Raw genomic sequence first — 24,112 nt, 5'->3', positions numbered from 1 at the left:
AGAGAGGGAGAGAGAGAGAGAGAAGGCTGTTGCTGGAAAATGTAGACAGATACCTCAGAGAGAAGAGTAAGAAGCAGAGGATCCAGCGTGTGAAGGGGCCTGAGAGGAGGGAGGGAGAGAGTGAGAGAGAGAGAGAGAGAGAGAGAGAGAGGGGTGGAGGGAGGGGAAGAACTAAAGAGGAGGGGAGGGGACGAGAGAGGCAAGGGAGGACCAGAGAGAGAGAGAGAGAGAGAGAGAGAGACATACAGAGGTCCACAGACAGCAGCAGTGAGCTGAGAGCAGAGCATGCAGACCAGACACTGACACTGCTGTTGGACTGAACACACACACACACACACTGTATGAGGAGTGTGTGAGACATGCTCAGGCTGCTGTCCATGGACACACACACACACACACTGGCAGAGCACCAGAGAGGAAATACAGCAGCAGCAGCAACAGCAACAGAGACACAAACCTGAGCAGCAGCAGCAGCAGCAGCAGCAGCAGAGATGGAGAGCAGCAGCATGTTCTTTGGTGAGTTTGTTAATGTGTGTGTTTGTGTGTGTGTGTGTGTGTGTGAGAGAGAGAGACACGCTCTGGTTCTCATCAGAGGAGGACGAGTGTGAAGAGCAGAAGTTACACACCCTGGATTTCCCTTGTTTCAGCTGGTCCAGATGTTACTCACGTTGTGGGGACCGGCATTTGTGTTTCACACTCACGTTACGGGGACTTGTCTTCCTCATGGGGACGCATGTCGCAGGTGAAGATATGTTGTCCTCTGAAGCAACCAAAACCACACTGTGTGTGTGTGTGTGTGTGTGCTGGAGGTCAGTCCTCTTGGTCCTAATGAGGCAGAACTTCATTTCTGAGGAACTGGTTAGAGTTTAATGTTGAGAATAAGGTAAGGGATAATGCTTTGTACCAGATGTTACTCATGTTGCGGGGACCTACATGTGTGTTACACACTCACATTACGGGGAGTTGTCTTACGGATGAGGACGAAAAGCAAAAAGTCCCCATAATGTCAATTATTACATTTGAAGGTGAAGACGTGTTGAGTTAGAGTTATTAGTAGTTATGTTTATTAAAGTCTCCAGAAAATGAATGTAATGTCCTCTGAAGTCATGGAAACCAGACTGTGTGTGTGTAGGTCATTAGGACCTTTCCTGGCATAAACACTGACCTTGTGAGTCCTCATGGAGACCAAAGCCTGGTCCTAATGAGGCAGAACTTCATTTCTAAGGGATCTGGTTAAAGTTTAGGGCTGAGGTTAAGGTAAGGGATAAATGTAAGTGAATGCAGAGCCCTGAAATGATTAGCTGCGTGTGTAACCTGTGTGTTCATGTGTTCATGTTCATGTGCTTCATCACAGTCTAACCCAGTGTGTAAGAGACACATTTCCCTCCCTCTCTCCTGAAGCTGAATCAGTTCCCGCCTGTTTCTTGTCCTGGTAACTGAAGACGACCTGGTTACTGTTGTTACAGCACAAACTAATCTGAAACAGACACAAATGTAAGAGGAGAGCGTGAAGTTTCGCAGTGTGGCATCCTAAAAATGTTGAGTTAACCTCCTTCCTCGTGCTCCACGAGGGTTTGATGGATTCAAGCTCAGATGAGAATCCAAGTCCTGGATTAGATCCTGGATTTCATTGGCTGTCTTCTGGAATCCCAATAAAACCCGGAGTTGCCATCCTCAGGAGCCACTTGATACATCGTGTAGAGACTCCAGAGAAAACAGCTCCAGCCATTAGTTCCTCCGATAAAGACTGGAGGAGGCTTAAGAAGACTTACTGCACGAGCGGCTGCTCGTCAAGTGTTCCCCTCACGGCCGGCTTCAGTCACATCACAGGAATAATTACTCAGGGATGTGGACTTGTGAACGGGCTGATTCGCTAAATTGAAAGACTTTATTTTTTCATCCGGGAGGATTAAAGCGATCTGGAGTTACGGACCGTGGCTTGTAAAAGGCGAGACGGATTTTGTCTTGTGATGCCGTGCACGGGCGCGGGGACGTGGAGAGAGAGAGAGAGAGAGAGGGGGAGGAAAAGGGAGATGTGAGCTTCTTAAATGAATAAGCTGTCAGATGTGGAGCGGCGGCTTCAGAGCGACTGATGTGCGTCAAGTGTGACGAGGAAGCTAAAGGGTTTTTCAGGTGCGCGTGGTTTTAGAGTTTGGCCAAAAACTGTGTCCGCGCGGGCGCAACACTTTGCGATGTTATCGTACATCTTGATAAAAAGCATTGATTTATTCTGAGAGTGCCACAAGGGGGAGCTAACTAGCATCATTTATTTGACTCATTCCAAAACCTTATGGTTCGGGCTGTCGCGATAATCGCAAAATTCAAGAGAACCGCAGTACGAGCTAAGGCTATCGCAGAGGAAGACAAGACATGACGTCGTCTTCTTTTGAGACTAATTCAGACAGAAACAATTTTTTCAGTTATCTACGGACATTGGTCAAGAAAAATTGATAAACACACTCTTAGGATACCACAGACTTAAGCGAATGTTTATTTCACTAAGTGAGTAAAAAAGTCAGAATTCTGAGATTTAAGTCAGAATTCTGAGATGAAAGAAAAAGTCTTTTTCTTTCTGTCTTTTTCCTCAGAATTCTGACTTTAATCTCAGAATTCACGCACTGGAGACAGAAAAACAACACTATTGATCCCCCGCATGCTTTGTTTTCATCTTGTTGTTGCATTGTTTTTACAGAATCACTTAGTTATGAGAGAGAAGTGCCACTCACACACAGCTGCTGGTGAATATTTAATGACTTTATTGACAGCATAGTTAGCAGCGTAGCGGTGCGACGCTCAAACAAGCACACGGCAGACAGCGATGTTTCACACGTATCAATGGGGTGAGACGCTAACTTGTGATCTCCTGCGTTGTTATTGGAACTGTTGTTGGAAATGTTTCTGCTTCATTATGAAACTGTTAGACTGTGGCAGGACGCCACACTTTTCAGCATTAATGGGAAACAATGGGTTTATTTTTTCTGTTGGCCACCAGGACGTATGTTTTTTTTTCTGTGGGGAAAATATTGCAATTAGTTTTATGGTGCATAAGAAAAGTTATGAGGCATCGTTTGTAAAGTTGCTCCTTTCTGAATTTAACTCCATTTAACTACAAACCGTGACAAAATAAATGGTGTAAATGTATTAAAGTCACTTTTAACCACATTTAATGCAATGTTTGCAAATGTATACATGTTTTTTTATTATTTTATTATTATTTATTATTATTTTTTTAACATTGAGATTGGAACATTTGGCATTCAGTGGAACTAATTATTATAATTTTAATTTAGATTATGGTGTTATGCATTTTTTCAGTTTGCAAATATTGCTGTAAATGTGGTATAGAGTGACATTAATTCACTTAAACTTTGTTTTAAAAAAAACAAGGAACATTTTCTATGACTTCTGTGAAATATGTTTTTATTTTTAAATGAATGAATTTGTTCTCTTTAATTAAGATAATATAATCTCAGTTACTGTTGTAGACGTGTCCGTTGTGTTTATATGTGAGTGTAAACCCTTCCAGAATCATTACCGTAGATACTAGAACGACTTAATCTTATTTTACAGCAAGTCCCTTTTTATTTTTTGTGATGTGCCTTGAACAAAACTCGTATACATAAATACAGAACATAAACAACTGATAATAACAGTGATTCTGCTGGATGCACGTCTGTCTCCGTCGTTTTTATCTGCATTTGTTTGACGAAAAATACCATGAAACCATTTTATCTCCACTGTTAAGTGTAAAAAGCAAAAAACACGTGAGGAGTAAAGATTTAAAAGTCACCGTTAGTTTTTATTATTATTTTCACTTTTATGTTTGCAGCGCTGCTCGGGCGCTGGGGGAAACTAGATGGTATCTGTTTAAAGATTAATAACACCGTTTGCTCTGCGTTTCTGCGATTTAACCGCAACATGCTTTCTGTTTAAATGATTTATAGCAGGTGACATATGGTGATGAATAACCCGCGAGGACTCTCTGACCTCTCGGAAAACAAGACGAGGAAATAGTGTAATAGAAAACAAATCAATAAATCTAAATAAACAAATGAAAGGAGCATCCCTCCAGATTTAAAGGCTGAAACCAGGCACTAAAATTAACGGTAACGTCACAGGCTAATTGGCTGTGAGTGTGTGTGCGTGTGTGTGCGCTGCAGACTAACAAGCTTGTGGAGTTAAAAAGAAAAAGAAAAATAAACCACCCTGACCTTCCAGCGTCTGGCTCTGTGGTCGACGTTTAGCAGCACGTGGACGTCTTTTTGGTTAACCTCAGATTACAGAGCGCACAGGAAGTGATTGTTGGATCGGATTCAGCAACAGCTGTGTTTATCAGCGTGGCACACACACACACACACTCTCACACTCACACACACACACTCACAGTGTCGAGAAATACTGTCCGCTGTATGCTAATGTATAGAGGATGGAGTGTGAGTGTGTGTGTGCATTTCTCACCACTTTAGGACCTTTTTCTGTCATAAACACTGACCTTTGAGACCCAAACCTGGTCCTAATCATGAGGCAGAACCTCAAGAAGTGGTTAACAGTGAGGTTAGGCATAAACTGGTTATGGTTAACGCTTTGTCTCTAGTAGGCTGTGAGAATTATCTGTCTTTGTGAGGACATTTTGTCTGGTTCTCACAATTTTAAATGGCTTTTAAGGGTTGACGCCAGGTTTTAGGGTTAGGGTTTGTGTGGCGCAGTTTTTCTCAGTCCTGGTCCTGAGGACCCACTGTCCTACATGTCTTACTGTAGATGTTCCCCTGATCTAACCGAGGGACATCTAAGACATGTAGGACAGTGGGTCCAGAAGACCAGGATTGTGGATGTTAAAAACAGACACAAAAATCCTTTATAAAACACGTTTAAATGCTTAAAATCCTGTGTAACTTAAAATTCTAGAGAAGTTTAAAATATTTAAAGAAAAAATTCCAACCAAGCTCTTTAGAGAATTTTAATCTTAAAAAGTGGGAGAGAAGGAACTAGTCATCGAGGCACTGGTCAGGATTAGGGTATGGCTGGGGTTAGGTTAAAGGTTAGGTTCCCAAAGAGAGGGTTGGGACCCACAGATGGGTCGCAGGAGATATTTTTTGGCTCCCCGTGCAGAATTTTCTCAAACTTTTATTTTGTAAATGTATTTTAAATAACATGTGTAAAAATGAAGCTGTAATGCATTAACCAAACATCTCCGGAAAAATAATTTGTTAACCAATTGAAAATGTTACCGATACGACTGTAAATTATCAGCTAATTATGCACAAAGTTTTATCACGCCATGATTTATATTGTGATTTAAGTTAAAAAAATGTCTTTAAAACGTGCAGGTAAATGTGGCCGAGGGCCATTTTCTTTGTAAGCAATTGAATATTTCAGTGACAGTGACTGAAAACGTCTTCAGTCACAAACAAAAACCCACGTTTGCTGCCTTAAACTAACAATAATGTTGACGTTGTCTTCCATCAGCAGCTCTTTATGAAGACTTTATGAAGATGCATGAGACAAAAACTCGTACTGTTAATATTTATTGTGCATCATTTAAATTTAAAGAATTACTGCTTATTTGAGTCTAACATATGCAAGTACTTATTTTACGAACATTTACTCCCCAAACCTGGCTGTCACCATGACAACAGCAGTGTTTTTAGTTTAGTATATGTTAACTGTCAATTCTAGCAACATAATCTATTTGAATAAATTCCTAATTTTTCAGAATAAAAGCTCTGAACTCCATATTTTTGTGAGAAGATAAGAAAAACAATTTAAGATCTGATTTTTTACATCATCTGCTGGGCCCAGATACTGATGCTGGCGGGCCAGTTTTGGCCGAAGGGCCACCTATTGCTCACCACTGACGTGTGTGTGCTGCATAGCTCAGAGCCAGACTCTCTCCGTCCGCCACACGCTGATGAGATCTGTTGTAATTTCATAAGAATACAAGAGTAATCTGAGAAAGGTTAAGTGGAAAATCAGTGGAAGTGTGACTTTTGAAAGCACAAGGACGATTTAAACGCAGCCCTTGTTCTTACGTTTGCTCGTCTTAATGAGACTTATTAAATTATTTCATCCTCTGAACTCGGAGTATGTTGAAGGTTCACGGAACACAATCGCCAGGAAGTGCATGAAAATACAGGTGTTAATCACAGCCCGGCCGTACGAGTGTATGCATTCCACTGGAATTTAGATTTATCTCATAATTGGATTTGTATTTGCTGAAGGAAATGGAGGGTGATCTTTTCATTTTCGAGGCCCTGCGGCTCCTCTGGACAGATGGTATCAGAGCAGCAGCAGCAGCGGCGGCGGCCAGGTTCAGGACGCTTAGAGGAGGTGGAAGGTGGAGGAGAGAGCGGCACAAGATGATTAATTATTAATACCAGTTCTCCAGACATCATTTTAACTCCCCCCTTCTTCTCTCTCTGGACGCAGAGCCGCAGGATTTAAAACACTAGAGACCAGATAAGTGAATTTCTCAGGAAGGGCAGAGCAGCAGAGACTAAAGCTGGCCACGATACTGTTGACACACACATCCTGTCCAGTGAGCGGCTCCTCGTATCTTTTACTGCCTCTTTCACATGTTTTTATTTATTTTCAGATAAAGACAATCTGAAGCCAGACGAGCAATTTAGGTCTGTGTCAAAGCTAATGTGTGTCAAAATGTAGTATAACAACGGTTAAAAGTCAAGTTACGAGACCAGCAACATTGATATTGACAGTTAGGGTTAGCAGAGATTTTGGTTCAAAGCTGGTTGTTGAGTCGCAGCCAATAAGAACCAGTCAGTAAGTGAATGCGGTCAACTGCATTATTGTTTTAAAAAAATATGCATGTTTTTCCCCCGAAAACGGAACCAACAGTGTTTTAAATGTTCAGTTTTTAGGTTGTAAAACATTGTAATAATGTGGACGATAGCAGAATGTATGCATTTATAAACAAATATTGACAAGTATGGTAGATATACCCAGGATTCCTGAAACTACTAAAAGAAGTGATTAACAACATTGTCATTGCAGTTGTTAGAGTCATTTTATTTGAATTTTTAGACAGCAAACAGTTTTAGATCCTTGCCCTTGCACTTAATGACGTTATTTTTTAGGAAATAGATATGTTGACTTTCAGACAAAAGGCACTGATGAATATTTGTTTGGCATCTTGATCTCCACTTGAAAAAGCTAGATAGATTTACTAGACACTGGTTTCTTCCTGATCCCCCTCACAATACAGGAATGGATTAATATTGTCAATGATATATCACCTTTTTTCTGCCTTTTTAAATCTTTCAAATTTGATCTTTCAAACATTAAATGTCGCAGCGTCAAGTGTTCCCTCGATTGCGTGCGTCACAAGTTGAAAAATGTTGAACTATATACAAATACACCGCCAGGCGCTAGCTAACCAAATCACCTTTATTCACTTATCCCGAACACTGCACTGTCTCCCCTATGTGGTTTTTCTGTTGGACAAAATGCACCCAACACTGGTGGTCACCACATTAGCATCACATTAGCAATTGTTGGGGTAGCAACGGTGGAGTTAGCATCACAGAATCTGCTCTGCTAACCTCTGATAGCTAATTTTCCGAGGCCAAGCGTAAAGGTAAGATTATAAAAAACTTAAAATGAAGTGCTGTCGAAATTATGTAAACGTAACATGTTTTAAATGTTTCCAGAATTAGCATCTCGTCTCAGTTCTACTTCATTAAACTTCTTGTGAAGGCGGGAAGAAAACACCCCGGGTTCAACGTGTCAACTGACTCGTGTTAATCTGATTAATTAAAATTTAGTTTAGGAAAAAAACGGAGCCTTAAAGCAAACTGCAAACTGACACGATTATCTTTAAAACTGCATTAATATTTTTAGAAGAAGCTGAGAATCACACATGTTCAATATTTTACAGCCTCATTAAGATAATATGACGGATTTTTGACACGTGACATAAACTGCCTTCACATCTTGAGCACATTAGCATGAATGGGAGTTGTGTCACTGCTGACATCTTGAATGAAAATGTGATATTTTCCCTGGTTTTGTTTCATTTGATGTTTTGCAGTTGCAGTTTTTTCCCCCTCAACCCTTTGTAGTTGAAAACCAATGCCTGCTGCTGTTTCCTGCAGAGTGGGGTGATTTTTTTCTTTTTTTCTTCCTGTCTTCCCCTGGGTTCAAACACAACAACCTCTCACATCAAATAGTTTCATTTTGTTGGTAATATAAAAATATTGATTAGTGCGCTTTTATTGCCTCATTTTGAGGCCGTGTTTGTTTTTAATCTCACTGTAAGACGTCCATCAAGGCGTCAAACTCTACATTACCACAGAAACACTGCACACAGAGCACAAGTTCATAGCCGCTGAGAAAAAATCCATAACATCACATCTAATTTTATGACGTCAATTATTAAGATTTAATTAATCAGATAATTTACTGTGATTAATCACGCATTTTATCTTCTCATCTTTAAATCTAAAGCTTGTAATGATTGAGGTTTAAATGTAAAATCAGTGAATTAATGTAGAATGATTGTTTAATAGAAGCTTTAAAGGTTCAGTATGTAAGAATTGCTAATTTGGTGACAGTTCTAAAAGTATTAGTTCGCTTTGCTGTTGTTTGCTAATGACTAACACACTCATTTATCGTAGACTGAGTCCATTGGTCAACTTTTCTATTTAAAGTGAGGTCTCGCCCTCAGAACTCCATCATTGTTAGCATCCGTCTTTAGCCACATTGTGCTGCTTCCCGTTGTATGTCGTTAACTGGAGATCAACGTCAACCTCCGGCTAGCCATTGTTAGCAGGACCGGTCAATAACAGCGCTTTACATGGCATAGCAACTTGTCTAGAGTTAAAAGTGAAACAGTACGATGTGTACGACTGATTTACTGCAAAACAAACAGAAAAGTGCAGTTAATGTTAGTGAAGTAGCATTGTTTTACGGTGGCATTCATCTCGAAATCCTGAACTCTAGCTAGAACTAAAAGTAGTGACTTCTCCTTCTTCTTCTCTGGATGGAAGTAAACACAGGTGCTTTATGGCTTTTTTAACTCCTTAAATACTTTAAATTAAGTGCACAGATTAATCCGTTCATTTTTAAAGTGGATATTTTTTGTTAGTGGTTTTGTGTTTGCTGTTCTTAAAGACCCCTAGACTGAAATGAATCGTCTCTGTGTGGCCTCAAGTTATAAAAAGAAGAGGGGAAAAAAAACATGGTGGTTCAGTTTTTAAAGAAATAAACATTTAATAACCGCAGACACTTCCATATTCACACTTCCAGGCACACAGTTGCTGTCAGTGAGTGTATGAGAAGCTCAGTGTGAGAGTCCAGATTTGGCCACAAGACTTCGTTCACCACATTAACAAAGCGGCGCTGGGGAGATTGTATAAAAGAGGCCCATTAAATGCTTTCTATTGATTTTTTTTGGCTCTGACTTTGCTTCCTTTGTTATTTGCTTTTCTTTTAATCATCTTCTTAAATAAAACTGATCAAATTTGACCCCGGCTGAGGACAAAACTGTAAAATCTCCCTTTTCCATACACTTTCCCAGACTGTCCTCACAGTCAGACTCGTTATTTTAATGACTATCCCCGCTGACCTTTCAGTGTGGAGTGACACTCCTGGATTCAGAGACAACAGTGTTTACGCTCCGCTCACCCGAGGCTCTGTCGGTGCAGTCAGAATTTAGAAGCTGACGACCAAACTCAAATATTAACTTGTTTTCCCTTTTTTAAAAAAAAGAAGCTAAAGTCAAGTTAAATATTGACACTTGATAATTACAGATTCTGTGTCTGATCCAGCTGTCATTTTGAGAGTGTGAGAGTTTCTCGCTCTGCCTTAGATTTTGTTGGGTTGCTGCTGGTGATAGATGATCAGGCTCAGGAAACACTAACCTCTGCTGTGCTGCTCTGGGCTGGAATGTGCCTTTGTGTTTGGGCATGTTGGCTAGATTAGGATCGCTGCGTTTCCTTTCACATCGACGGGGCAAACCACAATGAATTTACCTCTTTTTTGTTACACCTCAAACATTGTGAGGTTTAGGAAGAGCTGGAAGCCACAAGGAGGTTAAATCCAGTGATAGCAGTTCACTGAGACCTGTAGAAGAACTAATGCAGAACACTTTATTTTCATTTATGTACCAGTTCATTGGCAGCTCTGTGGAAAGACCATTCCTCACTTTGCAACGGCTCCATCATTAGTTAGTTAAAGTTATCCTTGGCTAGTTTCCTAGAAGTTTTCATTCTTACAAGGCAGAGTCATTCTGTAATTGTCAAGGTGCAGAGAAACGAGGCCTCACAGAGAGAACACAGAGCTCAACGCAGTATTAATTGACAAAAAAACAATTTAGTTCAGCCAGGCAGAACAGGGCAAAGACAGACTGACACACTGGGGACAGGGGAATTTAACAGAAGGAAACAACGGAGACTGGGAGCATCGTAGATGTTCCATTAAGTCAAGCTATAGCTTGACTTAGCCGTCTACCTGGACGACTTTCCATGTCGCAGTATACAAACCCTAGTGGGGAATCAAGGTGTTGAATTGGCTTTTGACAGCGGCTTGTTGATACCATGTCCAGCATCATTCCTCGTCGTCCTACCGTCCATTAACTCCCTAAGAATTAACTTGGCTACCCATCAGTCCAAAAATGCACCGGTCTGGATTGTACCATGTTTTTCCTACTGCTGTCTTCTTTTACTGTGTACTGGACTCTATTGACATAGATTTATGGTTTCCTCCTTGAAGCCAACCGGAATGTAACATTATATTCAATGGCCACCAGGAGGTGCAAATAAGCTTGATTTGCATCATTAGTAAATGGGTTTTTTGATGGGGTCTCCGTCACCAGTTTCAGTTCCTGTAAAGAAGAATATGTGATTGGACACCAGTGTGATTGACAGCTGGTATTGTCCAATAGGAGCCTGGGGTGTCAGGACTTCAGTGAGCTAAGCGTAAACATGGTTCTGGCTATCTCGCGGATCTTGAGGCTTTTTTCCTAATGTCATGTAAACGTTCAGGATGAGACTAGAGTTAATGGGACACAGGTGAAACCGTCAGTGTGGGTCAGACAATCACAGGAGCACAACAACAAGACAATTTTAGGAAGTTATTCAAAACCAAAGACACACGTAACCTCAGAGGAAAAACGGGAAACAGACCCAAAAACAAACACAAGAGAAAGTCCATCAGTAATTAAAAACATGGGCGCTCCATGTGGCGTGCAAACATGAATTCTATGTTACTGGTATACGAAGAAGTCGCTCACCACAAAGTATTTTTAACTTTACTCGTTTCCTTTGAAAAAAATCAGATTCAGATTTAGCGGAATTAGTGTCATGGCTCCACAGTGGACGTGGATCCAGATGGATTCAGACTTGAGCCTCTTATTTTTCTGTCCAAAGCAAACCAGAACCGACCCCAGCCTGACGTGACAGGCATTTTGAGTTTTACATTCAAACCAGACTCAAGTCAGAAAGTGTGTTATACTGTAAGCTAACAACACCAATGTGACTGACTCTGAGTATAATGTCAAATCCTGTCAGAAACTAACTTTATTCAGCTTTTACAGACGATTCCTGACTCCTGACATGCTCACATATCCGCCCTCTACACTGCAAAAACAGGCCTGGTAGAAATATATTTTATCTAAGTGATCTTAATTTTCTGCCACTGGAGTAAATCTAGTTTAGTGAGAATTCCTAAAATAAGCTTGTAAATCAAATAGGTTTAAGACTGCAATGTTCCACACAACTAGAAGGAACAAGCCAGAAACTACAGTAGACAAAACAGGCTGCAATTTAAGAAAGTTTAGCTTATCCCAAATAAAGAATGAAAGGAATGTTTTCTTAATTAAACTTCTTAAACTTCAAGAAGAATTAGCAGAAAAATCCTCCACCTCAGAATTAAACTCAGTTTCATTAAGCAAACAAAATGCACATTTTTCTCAAATAAGACACCAGAAGTACTATTATTTTATCATTTTTTTCAAATTATCTGAAGCCAAGGCAAGTACATTTCTCGTCAATTTCTGATGGACTTAAAATAATTAAAATAGCATTTCTCTCTACCCCTATGGTTTTTAAAAATATATACAATAATGAGATAAAACAGAATATTACAAGGTAAATATAAAACAATGTAAGACGATGTTGAAAAAAATAAAAATAGAGAAATTCTGCACTTTTAACTTTTCACGTCAAGTCAGACAGACATTGTAATGTATTTTGCGATATGATTGTCTTGCAATATATTGATGTATCGTGATATTATCGCTATCGTGAACCATGTATCGTGTATCGTGAGGTATTGCGTGATTCCCAATCTTAACTCAGAAGCTCCTGATAGTTTTTTGTTGATGACACAGTGATGTTTATACCACAAATAAAGGTGAAGAGAGAGAAGTTTCCTCAACAGCAGACGTGTATTGGTTCTCACTCTTGAAATAATTGTAAACTAAAGTGTGTTCATAAATGGAATTTGATGCAAACCATTGATTGTAGTCGTCACAGGTTCTTCTCTATAATTCAACTCATCTTCTACGCTGAACCTTTCTAAAAATTAAGTGCTGCAGTGAGGGTTGGGTACCTTGCTCAAAGTCAACCCAGCACTTGATCTGTCTGGATTCAAACTTGCAACCTTTCACTTACAAACCAAGTTTCCAGTGTTAATCGTGTAATATTTGAAGAATGTTACATAAATCCTCAATCTGAATTTGAACCTTCAAACATTCTATGTCGGAAATATTGTAGGACGTTGGAGTAGAAAGAGTTCAACTCTCAAGTTCAACAAATACTTGACGGGGGGAAACTAATGGCCAAGTGGCATGGAATTGGGCTTGTAACCAGAGGATCACAGGTTCAAATTGTGGTCCAAGGGTCAAAGTTACCCAAATTCATTATTCACAGTAATTGGTATGTGTTCAAAATAAAACTCCCTCATTAAGAAGGAAAGTAACAGAGTGATTTCCTGGAACCTTATGTTGATGTTTTGATTATTATTCTATTTTCTCTTATTATTCTAAAAGCACATATTTGTACGAGCTGGAGCAGAAGCTGCGGCAACATCAAGTCACTCTGCATTAGACCAGTCTCCATCTGTCTCTGACCTTTTTGCGTCTAATGGAGAATTTACATACTGATGTTTCCACACTGCGTCTCTGCACCAGACAACAAGCTTTTATTGTCATTTTATTATTCAAAAAAAAAGAAAAAAGTGTCCAGTGATGGAACAAACGATGTGCGAGTGCTGTTACAGAGAAGAGAACTCACAGACGATGATGACTCACATTTTATCTCCTGTTATTTTTTACAGTACATATTTATATGAGCTTCAACAGGACCAGTGAAATATATTAAATACACTATTTTGTGCATATTTATGATGACATATGTTCATATGTTTAGTTCCTGGTTTGTCTTCAATACTTCATGATAAAATAATTGGTTTAAAATTGAATTATTTTTTTTAATAGAAAAACAAAAGCTTCAACATGAATACAATATTTTTCTATCCACTTTTTGGGCATATTTCAGTATTTAATAGGTTTTTATAGTATGTATAATAATTGTTTTTCTTAACTTAATTTGCTTTAATTCAGGTTGTTCCTTTTATGTCTTTAATAACATCTTGTTTTGCACTAATAATGTCCTATTATTTAATTCTAATTTATAGGACATTTTTAATTGTACATTTTTAATACATATACCATATATAATTGTTTTTCCTTAACTTAATTTGCTTCAATTCTTATTGTTTCTTTTATGTTGCTTGCTTGTTTTGCACAGCCAAATTTCCATTATTTGATTACATTTTTTTACTACTACTGTAAAAGCACAAAAGCATCACCATGACCAGCAAAAACTATATTAAATAGAGTTTTCATGTATTTTTTGATATATTATTATTATTATTATTATTATTTGTCCTTGTATGTCTTGAATAACTTCTTGTTACGTCACTTGTTTTGCACCAAAACTCAGTCAAATTTCCTCTATTTTGTTTTGTTTGGCTGTAAAACACATTGTGATACTGATTTGTACAGTTTTTAAAGAACACATTTAAAATAGTCAAGTAACAAACAAGGTCACAGAGTACATCTGCACGTTTTTTAATCATATTGTTATTTCTGCGACAGTGAGGGACCAGAAGGCTTTTTTTTCTGTTTCCTTGTGCACAACAAGCTTTTATTGTGATTTCTCATCCAGCGATGGAACAAATTAACTGCGTGCGCTGTTACAGACTCGAGCTGCGGTCAAATGTCAGATCTCATCTCCTCTTGTTGTTTTTTGTGTTTTTCCCCTCTATATTTTATCTTTTATTTTATTTCTTTTTAAATTCAGGCTGTAGATTTCTTTTCCAATCCAAAACAATCAAACAACAAACCACAGGTCACACGGAGTCATTCACTGTTATTGTTGTTGTCTTTAAAGACACAGAAGGAAGGACGCTGAATATTTCTGTAATGAGGAAATAATTGCACGCAGTTTCTTTTTGTGTCGCAACACGTCGACGCGGCAACGCTTACAAATATTTGACTGACACGACGTCATCTTGGCAATTTAATGAACACATCACACCATCATAGTAGGTGCAGCTACAGTCGTCCAATTATGGTCCAACATAGTAACTATGAACGAACAAAGATGAATCAAAACAAATAGAAACATTAAATGTACAGTCATTATACTCCACAGTAATAATAATAATAATTAGTTTTCATGTGCGAAAGTTTTCTGGCTGAGTCTCTTACATGATCTGGCGTGAAGTTTTGTGCAGATCCTTTCCTTTGCTAAATGTTGGAGATTAACCCAACTTTTCAGGGATTTTTACGACTTTTTAACAGTTTGCCATCGTTCACTTTGATTCTTGTGTCGCAAATATTGGCCCGATTAATTGTTCCACCTCTACTTTATTGTGATTTTAATTTGTCTTCAGCTGCGATGACACGTCAGTTTTTATCTCCTGTTGTTTTTTTTACACAACTTTCAAATCTAAAAGAAACATTATAGTGAGGCTCGTAAGACAAATCTAAAGGGTCGCAGAGTCCAGTCGACACGACGTGTTCACCACAGTCTTGTTTCTTCCTTTTTCATTTCTTATTCACCAAAAACATCAAGCTTTCATTGTGATTTCTTGTGTTCAGTGATGGAACAAATTATGTGCATGTGCTGGTACAGAGTCCCAGAGACGATGAGTCACATTTCATCTCCTGTCCGTCAGCGGGAACAAACACGAGGGTTTTATTTGTCGCGTGTTCAGAGTCACTTTTTCGATGCCCGTCTTCACTGCGCTTGTCGCGGCGGATTTTGCGGGACGCGTAACGTGCACTGACGTCAGCTGACGTCAGCCGATGGCTCAGGCGGACGATGCCGACAGAGAGGACACGGCTTGGTTAGAGTCAGGACCAGGACCAGGACCAGGACATGTCTCCACACGAGACACTGCGTGTGTTCTTTTTCCAACAGATGGCAGCGCTCAGGTGACTGGAGGGAGAAGACAGAAGACGGAGTGAGAGAAACAGAGGGGGGAGGAGGAGGAGGAGGAGGAGGATGTATCTGTGGTTTTCCCCTCTTTCTCCTCCGGTCTTCATGACTTCTTCTTATTTTATTTACCCCTCACTGCTGCCTGGGGACTGAAACGTGGCAAAGCATATTTTTTATTTGACTCGGTACAGTGGGCTTGAGTTGATACTGTCTGTGCCAGCACTTCAGCGCTGGCTCACACTTCTACTGTTGTTAAAAATGCAGCGAGTCAAAGAGGAAAAACATCCCTCTGGTTTTCATTATAGCTTTTGCAAAATGGCTTCTTTAAGTCCTAATGTTTTGGAAGACTGTGATTATATTTCTGTGTGTGTTGAAAACGGCCTTGTGCTGTTTCCAGTTGGTGGTTTATAAAGCGCTGTGTTGCCGTGGCTCACTCACATGACAATAAAACTCAAGTATTTACTTTAGTTGTTCATGGAAATGTGTGGGCCAGGCCGCGCTCTGGACGGTGACTCATCAGCTCTCAAGGTACTGAGTTCCTGTGACGCTTCCTGTTCCTGCTGCTGCTGCTGCTGCAATCTGTGACGGCGTTGCTTGAGAACTGTACTGTTTTCATCTGAGAGTGGACGTCACTGAGGCAAAATTCTCAAAATTGCTCAAAATTGTCACTTAAATCTCAGAATTCTCACTTTGTTTCCTCAAAATTCACACTTAAATGTCAGGATTCTCACTTAAATCTCAGAATTCTCACTTAAATCTAATTTCTAACATTTTCCTCAGTTTTGTAAACGGTCTTCTTCTTCTTCTTTTAATCTTTTAATCTGGGTTATTTTCCTTTTTTGAGATTTGCGTTGTTTCATATTGTTAACGTTTGTGTGAAACAAAGTATGTCTTCAGGCACTTCTTGAAACACTGGCACCAGTTTAGAAGCTTTGGTTTAACAAATCCATCCCAGACACAAACGTTACATGGTTACAGTTTATTTCCTCTGTACACAGACGTGGTTTAAATGGGCTCAGGTCACATCTTCATGTTTTAATATAAATGTAACCTCTGGTCCTGCATGGTGACCCAGTGTCCTGCATGTTTTTAGATGCTTTCCTGCTCCATCACACCTGATTCACATCAGGTCAGATCATTAACAAGCTCTGCAGAAGCCTGGTAACGACCTTTTTATCTGACTCAGCTGTGATGGAGCAGGGAAAACATGTAAAAACATGCAGGACACTGGGTCACCATGCAGGACCAGGACCAGGAGGAAAATAAAAACACACTGATTCTACATTGACAAATGAAAAACACACAATTATTGTTCAATATTTCAACTACTAGATCAGAATAAATCCTTTTTCTGACTAGTAGCCCACAGATTTGAGATTTTTGTGTGTAAACAGATGAATTACAACCTGCTGCTTTGGTGGTCTTAGTGCTTCACGTCCAAAAAGACACATTAGGACACTGCTTTGTCTTTCATTCACGTGGACAGTTGAAAGAAAACATTATCCCTTACCTTATACATAACTCCACCCTCATTTTAACCCAACATCAATTCAAATTTAGCTTACCTAAACTTAACCAGTTCCTCAGAAAATGAGGTTCTGCCTCATCAGGACCAGGTTTTGGTCTCCATGAGGACTACTGCTCCTGACAAGGTCGGTGTTTATACCAGAAAAACAAAATCCTGTAGTTACTGACGTAAAATGGAGGATTTTGGCTCGGGTTGTTGTTGTTGTTGTTCGGTTCATCGCGTCCTCTCACTCTCTCTGTCTCTCTCTCACTCTCTCTGTCTCTCTGTCTCTCTCTCTGTCTTCCTCTCCCTCCTGCAGGTACCACATGTCAGAATGGCCTCTTGCCTGCTCTGATGCGTCCCACTCTGCCCACCGTCCAGACGTCGCTGGGACTGAAGCAGTTCCTCCCGTTTCCCCTGGACACGGCGTCGACCGTCAGCCTCTTCCCAGGATTCAACACGGTGAGTCCCGTCTTCTTCTTCGTCCTCGTCTCGCTGGTTTTCTGACGCTGTTTGACTGAAGTCTTTCTGAAGAGATGTGTGACAGTGTCTTTAATTAAAGGCTTGAGAAGCTTTTAGCGTTGAATCCACAAGGTCAAACCTTTATTCTGCTTCACCTGCTCAAGTTTGTGCATTTGACCTTTTAAAGACAAAAATATTATCTTAATATTATTTTCATAACTGATTAATCTTTTTGATTATTTGATTATTTTGCTCGATAAAATATCAGAACATGTTTTTCGTTGTTTCCCAAATCTGGAAATGATGATGTTTCTCAAATGTCTTTGTTTTTGTTCACAAACCAAAAAAATTCTTCAGTTTTAATGATTTCTTTGTTTTATGGAGCAAAGAAAGTTTTAATTATTAAAAAAAAAAAAAAACAATGAATTGAATATTAAAATACCTAATTCATTGGGTAATCTGTGTTTACATAATATTGCGGTTATTTACTGATTTGTTGGTTTTACTTATTTCTTTATTAATTTTGATTAGTCTTTTATTTATTTTTATTATTAAATCCTTGTTACTTGTAAGTATAAGAGACTAACCATGCTACAGCTCATTCCTGATGTTATCTTTAAATGTTTTTCTGCTCACAAACTTTGATAACTAAATGATAAATTTTTGAAAAATGGGGAAAAGAGAAAACAATACTTTCTGGTTTTCAGCTGTTTATGATCTTTTAATGAAGAATATTTGAAATAAACTGAATAAAAATGAGCCGTAACACAAATTATCAGGTGCTAAAATTGTATCTTTTTATATCCGTGTATTTTACATTGATATAGATATCATTCAGTTTGTGAACAATAACAACCTTTAAAACCAGGTAATCACGTTATGATATTAATATAATATTGAATTATTGTCATAATTACCGATGAAACCTTTAACCTTTGCTTTTAAAGGAATTGTAAATGAGCATATGTTTGTTTTCTGATGATGAATTTTCCTTCTTCACTCTTTTTGCCAAATCTTTGACAGATTGAGCGTATTTGGTCCGTCAGAAACACATCATTTATAATTTCCCTCCGACGCTGAGTCGCGGTGCTCGCGGTGTGCGTTTAGTTTTGCAGAATGTGCAGATCGTGTCGATGATTTACTGACAGCTCTGTCTTTAGGCTCTGAAAAAGCAAAGCTCATAAACCCAGAGCAGGTTATTTCTCGTTTGAGGAATTTGGCCGCGGAGCACAATCCATGTCCTTGTTCACATTCACATCTGTTTCCTTTTTAAAGTCAAACATAGTTACCATAGAAAATGTCCAGTGTTGTACACACACAACGGCGCGTAACTCGCACTTGTTGTCGTGTGATTAATTCCTGCGTTGATGCGTCTTCTTGCTTCCAGACAGGAACAGAGATACTGTAGTGTGAAAGAAACCGTTCCATACAGATAAAGGCGTCAGAAACTCTCTGTGGGATCTTCTGCCTCCTCAGATGAGACAGAGCTTGACAATGTGTCGTCACCACGTCCCGTGGTGAAGATTCAGCTTCACTGCAAGCTTGTGAATCTCTGAAATCATCGTTTTTCTAACAAGTACGAGCTGCGGGAATGTGTTTGTATGTCTTTCTCATTTGTTACTACATGAGTGTAGTTGTACTATACAAATCCATAATTACTTTGGTGATGATTGGAAATGAGCAGTGAGAAGAATATAATATTTATTTATGTCTGCCCCCGAACTTAAACTCAAAGAATCTGATGGTCTGTCACTTACAGTTAGATACACCCCATGCTAACCCATTCAAAAATGATGGTTAAAACCACGGAACAACAATTATATTAATAATAATAATTATAATAACATTAGCTTCCTCCCTATAGGTCCATTGGCCATGACACTTTCATGCTCAGGTTCTAATAAAATAAAATAAATAAACGTAAGGCAAAAGCAAAACAGGTGTAAAGCAGGTGTAAATCTTAAGTTTATTGTTTAGTATTAAAATTAAACAAGTGGTGACAAAAATCCATGTACTGTGTCTGCGCCTGACATCACTTCATGACTTTCTTGCTTTACTGAAACAATAACGAAAAAAAACAGAATTAAAAACATAACTTAACAAACATGAAGACTGTTCCTGCATTTTAGTCTGGAGAGGACATCAGAGGTCTTCTTAATATTGATCTCACGAGTGCTGAACAGTTCCTCCATTATTTCCATATCTGGCATGTGTCGCGTCCCCTTCCTTTATTGAGGTCCGTTGTGGTTTTCGTGGACAAGAGGAAGCTGGTGGAGCTGGTGTCAGAGGCCGAGGAGTGTTCTGTCTCTGCTTGTAGAGAAGTCAGTTCTTCAAAGCTTTCTCTTGAGATTTACTTCAGGTTCTTTGACGGTCTCTTCCAAAGCTCGCTGAGATCTTCATCCACTTTACAGAGGCCTCGCCTCGATATAAATCTCCAAAAAATGCTCAATGAGTGAGTGCTTCTGCTCCTTTTACACAAGACAACATTCACTTATCCATATCTGGCAGTTATTCAACCGTTTAGAAATGACGGCCCTGAGAGGCTGACGTCACAAACGTGCGACACGCTGGTGAATCCGCGGAAGTCCTGAGGTTCTGCCGCCATGACACGTATGTGGGGTGCAATGAAAGCTCCATTTCACTGCTTTCTGGTATCCATCCATCCTTCTTCTACCGCTTTATCCTCCACATGAGGGTCGAGAGGCCACAGAGCAGATCGCCAGTCCATAGTTTTTGAATTTTCTAGTTATCACAAACGGTCTAGGAGTTCTGTTAACAGAAGGATTAACTCAACACGTTACATATGTTATTTCATTATTACTTGAACAAAAAGCGTTCAAACTCGGCGTAATTCCCTATTTGCGATGATGTGGTGTCGTGTTTCAGAGGACAAACTCTTTAATCGGCTGTTTCTATAACTGCTGTTAACAGCTTCTCTGGAGTGCAACAGTAGAACGTGGCTCCACACACACACACACACACACACACACACAGACAGCGCTTATTGGATTTCTGCAGTAGCTTTTTAAACGGAGCCACTCACACCGCGTGCACTCACGCGTGCTCTCGTATGGATCTATTGATTTTTTCCTCTTTCTCTTTTTGAAAGCAGAGAGTAATTATGAGGAAATATGTGGCCCTGCACATATCGAATCAGCGAGGTCATCAAAAAAGCAGGATGACGGTGGAAATACAAAAGGGAAGGCCAGCTGGATGAAAGCCTAAAAGTTTTACGTTGTCTTTTTTTTTTAAAAAAATCGCAGAATCTTATTTTGAATTACGGGGGATAGCTCAATTTAAAATCTGGAACCAGAGCTTGAAATATGGAGCGCAGCTGGATCAGAGGGAGAATAAAGAGATGTATGCACATGAAAGGGAAAAGCTGATAGATAACGTTCAGACTTTTCATTAAAAGTGCGTCACTTTCCTCGCCCCGTATAATCTCCATTTAAGTGACTTGACTGCAGATAATGAGTAATAAACTCGGTGAAACTTTTTAAACACCTTTCTCACTCGTTCTCGCCTCAATCTCAAACTTTCCTAACAGCCTCTGATTTCCTTGATCTCGGGCAGAAAGCGGCGCAGTCAAAACCAGAGGCTTCACAAAAAAAAGAAAAAGAGTTCACAGAGAAGTGAGCGCGCTCCGTTCTGCCGAGCCACCGACAGCGAGCACTTGATTTTTTCCAAGTCGTTTTTTTAAAAGTGAGCAGGAGCGATAAAGGGGGATTTTTTGGGGGCTGTTTGTAGAACTTATCAGGGATTTTCTTTTATGAAGGCGTCGCACACGGAGAGAAAAGATGAAGTGATTCCTATCAATTATCTAAACCGTAGCGCTCTGCCGCGATCTAGTTTGTCCCGTTGTAGTTTTATAATGACATTTAAAACTCACACAGAATAACACACTGGGGGAAGTGTCTTTAGTTGGTGTTTATTCCGAGTCAAATGAACTCAATTTCCCCTCATAGCGTCATTAACGGGAACATAAGTCTCGCTATAGCGCGCTAATTCTGTCTTTCTTCATGTTCTTCGTTAGCATACAGTAGCTGCTTGTCATCACTGTTTTTAGCTTCATGTTTTGCAGTGATGCTAATTCCGTCATGAAGATGAAGACCTTAATCTTCATCCTTCTGTCCATGAGCATAGCTGTTAGCATGGATGTTTTTTAGCTTCATGTTTTGCAGTGATACAAATTCCAGCGTCATTTCTACACACATAAATCTCTTGGCTGTTAGCATAGCTGTTAGCCATGAATGTTTTTAGCTTCACGTTTTGCAGTGAAAAGACACTGTACATCCTTTTGCTTTTAGCATACAGTAGCTGCTAGCTATCATTGTTTTTAGCTTCATGTTTTGCATTGAATTATAATCCCACAAGATGAAGATAAATATTCATCCTTCTGAAACAAGATGGGGCTAATCCAGTCATATTACATTTGTCAAAACCTTCTGTTAGCATGTTTGTTTTGCAGTGATGCTAATTCTGGCACGCTACACAATGCACATACTGTACATCTTTCGCCTGTTAGCATAGCTGTTAGCCAGTAATGTTTTTTTTTGTGAAACCTGAGTTTTAACAACTTGGGACTGTGTTCAGTATTTTTTTTGTTTACTGCCTTAAAATTGTTCGATTGCTTTCGGTTGAGTTGAAGGATTAAAGCAGACAGTAATAATCAATCTAAGATTGTCTCTGAGCTCCATTTTGTTGTTGTACAGGTGAAGCAGGAGTAAAAAAAAACAAACACAACAGAGCAGAACAACCGCTAACAATGTGAATGCTATTAATCATCTTTTTTAGCGGGTTAACCCGAGGTAAAAGATCTTGAGTATATGGTAATTATAGTGTTGAAGACGTTTTAGGGTTTTGCTTGTTTGTTCCTGCACAGTAGCAGCCTCATGCTAACTGGCTATGACACTATTACATGCCTGTTGTATGATCACACCAAAGTCAGTGCAAAGACGCACAGGTAGGTACAGGTACTACAGTACTATTAAGTACTGGTCTTCATCACCTATTCCTAATCAGTGCTCAGATTTTTAATAAGTGAATTATTAAAGTATTAATAAGTGAATGCTTGCACTAAATTACACTTTAGTACCTTGTGCAGAAGCAGAAGTTTTGCTGATGAAGAAAGGAAATGACAAATTTAGAGGGAAAATTCTCTATGTATGGATACAGAGAATAGCAGATTATGTTATGAAGCAAACAGGAAACAAAAATAAAAATGTTAGTGACATTTTACGAGTTTTATGTTTATGTTTGAGTCCAAATATGAAGCTGCACAAATGGAAATATTAAAAAGGAGGTGTGTTTGATGTAAAGCATATAAAAATGTTCTCTGCGTTAAATAAAGAATTCCCACCTTTGCACATGAGCGATGTGGCTTCACTCATGCAGTTTATTAGAGGCTGCAGCAGATCTGAGAATAATTGTGCACAGAAACCAAACAGCTGTTCGATTGAGAGCAGCAGACGTTGTGATTTACAGATCAGGCTGAAGCTACTTTCCATCTGTGCTCAACACACACACACACACACACACACACACACACACACTGATGAGGTGAGGTCAGGTTTGCTTACGTGACTCCCGGCCTTAAATATTTATTCATATCTTACTGGTGATAAAACAACAAATGATCCTATAAATAATCACAAACAAACAGTTATACCAATAATCAATTACTAAAATAATCCTCAACTATTTTAATAATCAATTAATCTGTTTTTGAGGGAGTTTTTTATTTGAAACAAGTTAAATGTGAACATTTCCTGGTTTCTTTGCTCAAAGAAATCATTAAAACTGAATAAGTCAACATTTTCTGACATTTTGTGGTCCAATCAACCAATCTATACATCGAGAAAGTAATTGACTGATCATGCAGTAATGAAAATAATAATTATACATTGTGGGGTACCCCAGGGTTCTGTCCTGGGCCCTGTGCTGTTCCTTTTATACTTCCTCCCTTTGGGACCAGATCGTTGCCATGTCTCATACCATCTTTATGCCGATGACGTTCAGCTGTACTGTTCATTTAAACCCAACTGTGTTCCATAAACTTTCCATCTTAACCAACTGCTTGACGACCCATTTGCGTGTCCCTGACCGTGTGTTTGTACTTGTATTTATGTCTTTGTGGGGACATTTTACAACATAGTACAACTTTAAGGCGCTTTTTCAGGGTTAAAATCTGGTTTTTACACTTAGTTGTGATGGTTAAGGTTAGGGTAAGGGGATTTTGGGAGTGTGTTAAGTCTATGATGTGTCCTCCCTAAGATATAAAAACAAGTGTGTGTGTGCGTGTCCACACCTGCATGAAATGATACGATACAAAATGGCTCATTCAGTCTTTGTATAGTCTGATTATGGCGCGAGTGACGGATGAGAGTGGGACGCTCCCTCCTTCGCTGGAGGGAAAGAAAAAGATGTTTGTCATCTCTCTTTCACTCTCTCTTTCACTCTCTCCCTCCACTCTGACGCCTCACAGCAGGATAATGCGGCAGGAAAAATGTGACCTGCAGACGTAAATAGAAGTTAGTGCATGTAGCTACATGTTCTGAGAGAGTCCGTGTCCTTAAGGACAAACAGAACGATGCTGAAAATGAAGAAGGAGTTTTATTGTCGTCGTTTTCGTGTGGTGAACAAGTCCTGACGGATGTCGCTGATTTCATCTTGATAAAAAGTG

At 39.3% G+C, this 24,112-nt stretch overlaps 1 protein-coding gene across 1 annotated transcript in view; it reads left to right on the top strand.

Annotated features, from left to right (window-relative positions):
• The first annotated feature begins 217 nt into the window (after window positions 1-217).
• The window catches only part of znf385d (zinc finger protein 385D), a 101,692-nt gene continuing 77,797 nt past the window's right edge, over window positions 218-24,112 (top strand). Inside the window, exons 1-2 of the mRNA XM_058648096.1 lie at window positions 218-516; window positions 17,288-17,430. Of these exons, the coding sequence (XP_058504079.1) occupies window positions 492-516; window positions 17,288-17,430 (168 nt within the window). The 5' untranslated portion in view covers window positions 218-491. The remainder of the gene's footprint in view (window positions 517-17,287; window positions 17,431-24,112) is intronic.

The sequence above is a fragment of the Solea solea genome, chromosome 13 (assembly GCF_958295425.1).
Source record: "Solea solea chromosome 13, fSolSol10.1, whole genome shotgun sequence".
NCBI classification, from domain to species: Eukaryota; Metazoa; Chordata; class Actinopteri; order Pleuronectiformes; family Soleidae; genus Solea; species Solea solea.
Note: the sequence above shows the minus strand (reverse complement) of the source record. Positions and strands in the feature narration are given on the sequence as shown.